This window comes from Chelonia mydas, chromosome 2, assembly GCF_015237465.2.
Source record: "Chelonia mydas isolate rCheMyd1 chromosome 2, rCheMyd1.pri.v2, whole genome shotgun sequence".
NCBI lineage: Eukaryota > Metazoa > Chordata > Testudines > Cheloniidae > Chelonia > Chelonia mydas.
In genome coordinates, this window is record NC_057850.1 from 51,602,479 (window position 1) to 51,613,240 (window position 10,762).

The following is a 10,762-nucleotide window of genomic DNA, read 5'->3' on the forward strand; positions in this document are numbered from 1 at the left end:
CAACTGTGAGTGTAGTTTAGAGTTGTTCAAAACTGTGCTCTGGCTGCAGTGACTCTTGAGGCTGTTGCTTGCTAGTCAGGGATTGATGAAGAGCAGTGTGCTCTGACCAGCCTCCATTCCCCTGGACCCATCCACAACCAGTCACCTACACCAGCCTTTATAAGCCTTAGACACCAGAGGAATATCCCCACCTGTTTGGTTTTTTTAAGCCAGCTCTACTGTGGCATATATAACAGTATCCTGGACAAATCCCGCACTGAATTGAGTTAAACCTTATTGAACTGAGTTTAATACCTTTGGGGTCCACTGTATTAAAAATGCAGTTGTTTGTGGTCTTGTGAAATTTTATGTAACTTCTCTAGGAGGAGTCAGTGTGCTAATGTAATTCCTCTGGTTATCAGCCTTTTGAAGCCACCCCCAGAGAGGTTTGCATATACTAGTTCAAATGGGATTCTCCAGGGGCTAACAGACAAAGAAAGGATTTTGGAGAAATAGCCTGGTTTTAAACAGGCTCAGGGGCTTCTTCCTGATCTAACAAACAAACAGGACCCCTGGTCTACAGAGGGTTCCAATCGTTAGGGAAGCGTTGAAAGGACTTGGCCTAATGAGGTCCTATAAGACTCTGTTAGTTATGCACTGATGCTGTTATGAACTTGTGACCACAAAATGACCCCTTTGAAGGATATGAAGGACTCACCTGCCAGAATCCATGAGACAATTGGTGGGCTGATTAGCATGCGTGTAGGTTCTTTTATTGTTTTAATATTTTCTCTGTAGTGCTTTTATCTTAAAAATAAAATAAGCTTACATAGGAAGTGCCATGTGGAAACTTATAACTGTTGGCAATTATGCTGTTATAAGTCTCTGAAGAGAAAGCAAGCAGGCCTTTTTAGGCAGACTGTCTTTTGGTGGGAGCAACATATGGAAGGCAGGGAACTGTACAACCTGGATATATCCTGGTCAGAAGGGAGCGAGGCGTGTCTACACTCAAGAGGTGACAGGAGCCAGAAGCCTGAGAGTCAATGCCCTTGTGGTACCAGAGTGGGGAATACAGATGTGGTTGCCCTGAACTGTGACATATGACCACCTCTCCCCCCAATCCACCCCGTCGCTAGAGCAAATGGGCAGTCGCAGGGCTCAGGACAGAGCTCTGAACATTTTATAATTCTAGAACAAACTCCTGACAATGAAATACAAATATTTTTATTCCTTACTTTACTAAATCAGAAGTTCTGTTACGAATAACTGTATTTTAGTAAGGAGCTATGAGCATAACACAGGGGGAGTTCAGATTGCTGTTGGTGTACTTGAACAGTGGTATAATATCAAAGAAAAAATGTGGAGCCAAATTGACCGTAAAACATCATAAAAGACCATTCATTTTTGTTCTTGTATTTTTTTAGGTTGACAAATATGAAGTCTTCCATTTTAAAGTTGGAAATGGTGAGAAACCGTAGAAAATCTTAAACTACCTGTATTAAGGCATTGGAATAAACACACTATTTGTTATTAGTTTCAAAAGATACATTTTGAAAGTCTCAAGATGCATTGTTGCAGTAATCCAGCTAATTTGCCTAGCAAAATCAGAATTTCTTACGGCATTCTGTATAGATACTGGATCCTGCGGTTCAGTCCTAGCCTTGACTTCAGTGTGCTTTGCATTATTTAATATATTTATATCAAAGAACTAGCCAGAGAGATTCCCTACTATTTAAATCTATGAGAACCATCACTAGAATGCATTGGCAGATGTTAAAAAATGTCTGTGGAAAGAATGTCAAAAACCTCTCCAAAGGAAAGTCTTTAAATCATGCCCTTAATACAGAAACACAAAACCAGATTTAATTGCCCTTTTCCTATCCAGATCAGACAGGCAGGCTCTTTTGGTTCAGCATATGGTATGAAGAGTGCATAGTGGAAGAGAACAGGCATAGCTGGGATTGAATCTGTTTAGCTTTAGACGTCATAAAGATCACTCCAAAGAAAGCACTTGAAGTTAAAAAAACAACAACAAAAAACAAAGAAAACCCCAGAAAGAACAGAGCATTTTCATTTCGAATATGCTTATTTGAGATGTCCTAGTTGCCTTTCAGGGTAGCGATGTTACATGTTTATGAAGTGGAACAGAGGATTTCTGAGGTGCCTTTGTGTATGTATGCATTTTAAAAATCAGTTTATAAAAGGATGGAGAAAATTAAGACAGCATGTAAAGTGCCCCCGCTTCTGCAGTTATCATTGATTTTATAACCTCTCTAGGAATAAAAGCCCTTTCACTTTAACTTAAAATAATAATTATGTGACTTTAATGGCAAAGGCAGTTCATGATTGCAACGATGCTGGGAAAGTGGCCATGTAAAATTCTTATATATTGAATGATTGGAAGAAAAAAAATACTGCAGTCATTATACCATAGTTTAGAGTCTGGAGAAAATGTCTGTTGTCATTCTCAAAATAAGGATACTTCTGCTACCCATGAATAGACATGAAATTGCACACCTGCAACACTATTCACTTGGTAGCAAACACTGTAGTTAGAGTCACAGAACAGTTTCAGTGGAACCCCTTGGTTTTTACATGCGCATTGTTTTCTGAATTACTCACTATGCAGATCTTACACTCTATCCAAAGGTAACGTCTTAAACAAACCAATATTTGAACTTTTTTTCCAGCTGTATTGTCATGGGTTGTAAATCATCACTACAAGCGCGCACGTACACACACCCCTACCGTCTTTCTTAAGTAAAATATTCTTAGGTTTGTTTGCTTTTGTTTTTTAATAGGACAACATTGAAAATGGCTAAAATTTAAATGTTGAAATTTGGTATCCAGAAGAGTTTTCAGTGAGAGGTTGTGTTTTTGCTTGGTTTGAGAGAAAAATTTTGGTTTTAACAGACTTAAAGCTCTGGTACAAAAGTGAAAGGCATGGTCTGAGAATCAGAATAAAATAGAAGGGTATGATCATTTGGAAAATAAGTTATATTGCACATAGATAGTACTTTCCCTTCTGGATTGCATCAATTTGGGGGGGTATTGTTTTTGAAAACTTACTATATTTTTGTTATTAAATTTATACTACAAAATATTGAAGATATACAGTGTGGGTGAATCAACATTTGTTGTAGAAACTTGAGGTTTGAATATGAAAAATGCTTTTCTTTTTGCTCGCCCCTTCAAACTCCTTATCCTGTTTCCCCTGCCACCTTCTCCACCCTTCCAAAAGAAATAAAATCCACCACCCCTGTTACCACTACCATAAGCAACTTGTGTCTATTATGATCACACCATTGTGGACAATTACTATCTTCAGGTTTTGAGGAAGGGTATTGATATGATTCTTTGAGGCACCTCCAGCCTGAGTCATTTTCTACAGAAAGATGTTTGAGGGACGAGGCACCTTTGTGCCATTGCCAGCTTCCCACTACAAGACACATAGAAACCTATGAATAGTTGCCAAAGTAGTTTGTCAAGGAACAGTAATCCAAGGATCCAGTTCAACAGCTTGTTCACCAGGAATTTGTGGCAGCCCCAGCTCCTGCACTGGCAGCCCACAGAGTCCTGCCTCCAAAACTGGGAATTGGTCTGGAGTCCTCCATCCAAAACTGAGGACTCCAGACCAATTCCAAAATTGAGGTTTTCATGGGTCCTAAAGGACAAATGTTGGTGGCTGTGGAGGGGAACATGACCATTAGTAAAAAATCATGGACAAGCTTTGAGTTTCAGCTGTCAGTTTGTTTTCAAAGATGTCTTTACATGAAAAAGGTCTGGAAACTTTTTCAAAAGAAATCAGTGCTTAGTCTCAGCATGTCTAGGTCCTTAGAAGGTGGATAAAGAGTATGCTGTAGCCAGGAACCCCAAAGGCCAGCTCTGGTTTGAAAGCTATGCTATTAGGACGGAGGGAAGGGGAACTTTTTCTGGGTAGAAGAGCAAGGGTTACATTGTGCAAGAAATAGGACTGAAGCATCAAAGGGATCTAAATTAATTATTCCAGATGCTGCCTTAACTCACAAACTAATTTTCATCTACCTGATATTGCCTTTCTGATTACTGTTTTGGAAGTAAATTATAAAGAAGTTGAGCTACTCCTTTTCCTTAGAACTTACTTCCAAATTACATTGTTTTTCCTTTTTTGAGTTTTCTAAAAGTTTTGCAGAGGAATTCTATATCACTGCTTCCACTCCAGACAAGACTGTCCTTCAGATTGTTTACTTCAAAGTAGGTTCAGTATTCTCACTTGCCAATGGAAAGTTGACAAACATTGGAATCCTTTACAAACACACATAGCACTTGCGGGGGTTAAGAGAAAGGCTCGGTTGTTCCTGTCTCTCCTACCCACAAATTGTCCTGATATGGAATGCTCTTGAATACAGCTGTTGACATCATTTTAAAAGAAAGCACACCCTTTAAAAAAAGAGAAAGAAAGCTGGACAATTCCTTTCCTTTTCCATTGGTATTTTATGCTTTCTTGGACAGTTCTCCAGTTTTGAACATAACAAAATGCCTGCTTTGTCTCTGGATTCTACTTAAAGCTTCTACCTTAAATACAGTATAACCTCGGTTGTTTTAAGGATTAATACTTTGGTGCCTTGGATAGAATGATGGGTTTTATGTATTATTACCATGCCTGCAGCAACCTATCATTTGCCCATGCTTCTAAACTTCTCTGATGGGAAACCACTGCAAGTAGTATTCATGTTTCCGCTTTCTCTACACCCTCCATTGATCTTTTATCCTAAAGTTTTCTAGCTGTAGGGAAAATCTGTCACAAAGGCAAATGTTTATACCCACACAAATTGACAGTTGTGTCAGCTGCTTCCAGGTGGTATTCTTCAGGATACCTTTGTAAGCAGGTGTGCTGTGACTACAGAAAACTTTCTTTAATAATTGGATTATGTGTGATTAAAGTATCTGGAATTTATGTTCAGATTATTGAAGTAGCAGTTAAGGTTTGTGATGCTTTCACCATGATATAATTACTTGGCTTTTTCATTACAAATATGTGTTAAAGGCATGTCCGGGAACTTGGGCAATGTTTATTACAAACTGTACCATGAGCAAATAGGCTTGTTTATAATTCTACAATGGGAGATTAAAGCATTCTTGTAGAACATTATGATAAATTGAATTTACTTCACAGTTGTGAAATTCATAGCACAGGAAAAGCCTGCATTTGTAAGAAACACTTTTTTATAGTAATAGAGAAATTTTGGTCAGACTATTTGTCTAATCTGTGCATTTGTAAAACACCCATCACTATAGTATCTGGGTGCCAAAGGATTATGGTGGTAATCAAACAAAAAGAAGTTTTTTCAGTATAAAAGTAATACCTTTGTACCTGGAGGCTAATATGTAACTTTTAAGATTCTCTCCATTCTGGAGAACTAGTGGCTTCATCCTACAAAACCTTCCTCAGTTTAATAGTCCTATTGAAGATCTATACATGTGAGTACAGAGTTTGCAGAGTAGAGCTCTAATTAGGTCAGTGCTGGGCAGGTTAATTTACTGGTGTGTTTATATGTGTGTAGGTATTGGTGGGGCTTGACAATTTACCTGACACCTCCTAGCCCAAGGACTACATTTTATTATCCAGGACAAAAATGTGTCCCTCCTCCTTTTTTATAAGACTGGAAGAGTTGTGTACTGTTTGCTTTGTACTTACTTAACATATCACTCAACATTTCTATTTAAAAAATTTTAAAAATTCTAACTTCTTATGTTTCTCTTGCTTTTGCTATACCTACTCTTCCTTCCTGGCTTCACTCTATATTTTCTTTTATTTCTATCCTATTGTAAATTATGATATCATGTTTTCTTACACTATTTTGAGTGAGTTACCTGCTGTCAGTCTGTCTTTCTCTTCCTCTCCATCCCTATTTATCCCTTTCCTTTTCATACATTGTGTTCTCCACCTTCTCCTCTTGTCTGTTTTCTGACCCACATCTTCTCCCAAAATCTCTCTCCCTCTCAACAACTAACTTATTTTTCAGCTTATTCCATTCATATGTCCTCTTTCATATACCTCATGTGCTCACCCACTCAAGCCCCTTATACATAAGGAATGAAAATTTTGTCAGCCAAAATAAGGGCTAAAGTAAGATGAGAAGTCCAACTGTCCAAGAGCAACACCCTGGTGAGATACCAAGACCCTCCCTTCTTCTGTGCTGCTGCTAAAGAGGGCAGTGCTTGAGTTCATATTGGAGAATTGGCCCTGGGTACTTCTAAAAGGCTCCATCTTTTGTAGTCTCTGGCTGCTGGAAGGCACTAGGAGCAGTCTCTCTATATTATCTTTCTCACCCCAGAACCTCCTGGCTTCTGTGAAAGGCATCTTTTGTTATCGTAAGCCTAAACCAGCTTCTTTTTTGTATGTGTCCTCATCACCAGTAAATAGGTTCAGGTTTTGGTACATTTTCTGTAACTTTGTTTTGCCCATTTTTATACCCTTGAAATTTTGTGCATTAGCCAAATTTCATGAAAACAGCAATTCTACTGTGAAACTGCAAGATTTTGCCTGTTTTCACAATGAAACCAATTGGGCTTCCAAACAGTCCTGTTTAAGAGTTAAAAACCCATTTTGTGGAAATCAGTTTCAAATTTACAACCAAATGCAAACATTCCCTGTTCCCCAGCATTTTGAATTTTACAGTGACTATTTCACAGACCACTACGACTGTTAAGTAAATTTTACTTCGCCTTAAGTCCTTGAGAGGTTTCAAGATCTGCACTTTACTCTGTAAGAAATGTATTATTTTACTCATGTTTTGGGACAGTCAAAATACCTTAATTTTCTCTTTTTAAAAATGAGTGTATAAAAATCCTGACTGATTGCATTGATTGCTACTGTTACTGACAAATGTGATCAGGGCAAGATCTCGCAAAATCACTCAAGCTGCTTACTGCAGTTACCTCTTTAGAATCATGCTATCAATTATTTTCCTTTACTACTCTGGGGAAAAAAATCATAACCCAACCACCTGAGCCGCAAAGGATTTACCAAGAGGCCCAGGAGTAAACTGTAAACTAGGATCTTCACATGTCAAAATAAATACGTACGAGCCCAGAACACTTTGTTTTAAGATCACATTTGTTTTCCAGTGCAGACTCTGTAGTCTTGGATGACTCGTTAAAGAGAGATCAATTCCATTACAGTTTTGCTAAGAGATTCCCACTGTTTTGCACAGTGCTAGTAGTTAGCTGTCAGACAGTAACTACTTGATGTCCTGGGTTGAAAGGCAAAAACAATGAGCTTGTCAAGAGAGCGTATACATTAGACAGTCTGACTTGCCCATTACACCTTCTCCAGTTGGCCACTGTTGCTAAAGTTGATCTCATTTGATAAGTGTTTAGTTTTTCATGCATTAAAAGTAAGAATTGCTTATGGCTGAAATGTTCAAAAATACGTAGTGCTCTTACATAGCGCTTTTCATCGGTAGTTCTCAGAGCACTTTACAAAGGAGGTCAGTATCATTCTCAAAGTGTTCACTAATTTTGGGGACCCAACTTGAGTCACCTAGGGCCTGCTTTTAGCAAGTGTTGAGCGACTCCCATTGACTTTTTAAAAAAGTAAAACAATAAAACACGTGTGTCTCTTCCTCTAGGCAGAATGTTCCATTATAATAGGTGTGGCAATTTTTTTTAAAAATAATTTAACAAAAAATGGCAAATGATACTAACTCTATGGAGGATAGAATCAAACAAAAAGCTTCCTTCCTTGCCTGAGGCTTAGAAGTGAAGATATAAGCCATAGTTAATGCAAAGATTTTGTCATGGTTATTTTTAGTAAAAGTCACGGACAGGTCATGGGCAATAAACAAAAATTCAGGAAGCCATGACCTGTCTGTGACTTTTGCTGCTGCAGCTTCGTGTTTTGCCCACCACCGTGGTGGCTGGGAGCTGTGGGGTTCCCCCTCTGCCTACAGCGACTGGGAGCTGCAGGGTGACCATATTTCCCAAAAAGAAAATGGGACACCCCAGCCACTTGCCTGAGGCATCGCGAGGCTGTCGCCTGTCGTAGGAACCCTGAGGAGGGGCCCCTCAGGAATCTGTCATGTGTGGCTAGAACTTTGCAGGGGGCCCCCTGTCGCTGCTGTCACCGCTGTCGCCTGTCACTGCAACCCTGCCAGGGCCCCATTGACTGTCAGCTTCAGAGTCCTGCAGCCCCTGGGGCTAAAGCAGAGAATGTCACCAAGGTCTCTGGAAGTCACTGATTCCCTGACTTTCATGACCTCCGTCACATAAACATAGCCTTAGCCATAGTTAAATAAATGCTAAGTAGCTTGAGTAGCCAGTGTCATATATTTTTTTAACAGAGAGTAGCAATGTCACCAATGACCTAGTGATGTGTTGTCTTCCCCTGTAATGATGTACAAGTCTTGCACATAATGGTGTACATGATACCAGCAGATACAGTAAAACCTTTTGGTAGAAGAACAAAATAGTTCTCAGTAGTAACTCCATTCTAGCATAAGCCCCAGTCTCTCAGTGGGGTCTAGCATGGATTGCTGCACTTGGGCAGAGTTCATTGAAGATAATCTGCATAGGTGCAGATCAGGCCCTTATTATTGCTTATCATTCACTGTACTTGACTCACAAAGGAAATGATGGACAGAATAGCCCATTGTGTCTTTATTTTGTCCACCAGTTAGGCCTACTTTCTGACGTACCAATTTTGGTTTTCTAATTTCCACACTTTCCTTGTTTACCAAAAATAATCTTAACACAGTCCTTAAATTATATCAGTAGGCATTTTTTGTTTTGACTAATTTAGTTTGTTTTCCTTTGATACCTGGTCCCATTAATATTTGTTGTTCTGAGTTGTGACATCTTATGAACTTACTCATTTTTTACAAAGACGAGGTGGCTGAGGTAATATCTTTTATTGGACCACATTTTATTAACTCACAATTATGGTAAATTTGTAGGCCCAGTTATCAGAACAACCTTCACATATGATTAAGCTCATGTGCATAAGTATTTAGCAGGATTGGGCCCTAAAACAAGGAGAAGGAATTTACTAGTTTTCCCATCTTTCTCCCAAATCACACTGCCTCTAATTCACATCTGTTGTTTTAAACATGTAGTTCAATAAAAGTAAAACATATTTATTTAAAAGATGCCTATTGTTCTTTAGCAAAATCACCCGTGTTCATTCCTTATCTGTATCAATGTACTTTAAATAGCATGTGTTGCATGTAATTACAGTGTAATAGGAAAGTTACCACAAATATAGGTGTTCTAGTTTCCATACAAATTCCCTTTAATCATTTTTTGAAATTAGGGACCAAGGTCCTAATCCAAAACCCACTGAAATCATTGAAAGACTTTCCCTTGACTTCACTGGGTTTTGCATCAGGCTTTCAAATGCCTCGCAAAATTTTAATTTTAAAAATGAATTTGTTTGAGTAGTTTGTTGGAAAGATTTTTAAAAAATAAAACAAGCAAACTGTTTTTTCTTGCAATTTATAAAATAAACTGTAAACTAATATTGGTGAGTGCAGCGCTGTAATGCTGCTAACTTCATAAAGAGTGAAGTGAATCATTACCTTGAAAAAGCCACGATCAATTCCCTTATCTTTTGCCAAAGAAAATAGTATGTGTTTGGAATTTAAGCTAGTAATATACTACTTTGCACTTCTGTCTTCCATCTAAGGATCACCAAGTGCTCTTGCAAATATGTAGGTAAATATTATCAGTGTCATTTGATAGACAATAGAGTGAAACATGGAAGGTCTGAGTGATTTGTGAGAGAGAGAGAGATGGGAATGGAGGCTGGGCTGTGTTACTTCCAGAGATTCTAGAATATGTTCCATCCTAGAAGATGTAAGCATGTCTAGTGCTTAACGGAACTTATTTTGTTTGTTTTGTTTTTCCCCCAGAAACTATCAAAAAGGATCCAGAGTGCGTCTGAGACTGGTGGACCTTGAACTCACATCTAGATTCCTGGGAGCAAAAACAGATACAACTTTACTGGAGGCTGACGCAGTGCTGCTAGGGCTCCTGGAAAGCAGAGAAATAAGGCAAAAAGAGTAAAGTTATGTAAATAAATCAATCAATAAACTGTAGATGTTTAACATTTAATTTGTACAACTTGTTTGTTCTCAGAAAGAAAATGTTAGGATTCTTCCCCCATGGTTGTGTAAATGGTAAGGTAAATTAAATAAAAGGCACCAATCACAGTATGTCTAGTCCTTAGTTATCTTTTACCTTCTCATCTCCCTGCTTAAAATTGAACATTCTCACATCATACTAAATTCAGTGGTAAGAAGTTAACTGAGCTTCTTTGAATAATTTGGTAACCATACCATGTCTGACCTTTGTGTATTCTTGCCTGGAGCAGAACAGACATTCCAGAGTCTGTATTCCAATCCCAGGGAAAAATGATCTAAAGTGCATACTTTGCCAGCAGAATTCCCTGGCAGAAGTGCATTGTTCCTTTCAGTAAAGGTGCATAATTTAGAAATAGACGTATGGTTCCTGGATCAAAGGTCAGAAAGCAGAGTTCATACTACAAATGATGGTCTTAATCTCTGTCATTGTGGGGTTCTCATTTGTGTGATGATATGGCCCTTGCTGTTGCCTATGTCATAGTGGACCATTGAGCGACTTGAACTTATTTGTTGCTTTGATTTGAGCTCTCATCTCAAATACATGTTGATTTTTTTTAATGGTGACTAGTCTAAACGCAAAAACCTATTTTAATGTAGCATTATGTCTGTGACTTTATAAACAAACTTAGAAAGGCATGACAGTGTGTGTTTTAATGGACAGT

At 38.4% G+C, this 10,762-nt stretch overlaps 1 protein-coding gene across 1 annotated transcript in view; it reads left to right on the forward strand.

Annotated features, from left to right (window-relative positions):
* Positions 1-10,169, forward strand: part of TPD52 (tumor protein D52) — a 184,967-nt gene extending 174,798 nt beyond the window's left edge. The window contains exon 7 of the mRNA XM_037892393.2: positions 9,870-10,169. Within this exon, the coding sequence (XP_037748321.1) occupies positions 9,870-10,023 (154 nt within the window). The 3' untranslated portion in view covers positions 10,024-10,169. The remainder of the gene's footprint in view (positions 1-9,869) is intronic.
* Positions 10,170-10,762: the final 593 nt, after the last annotated feature.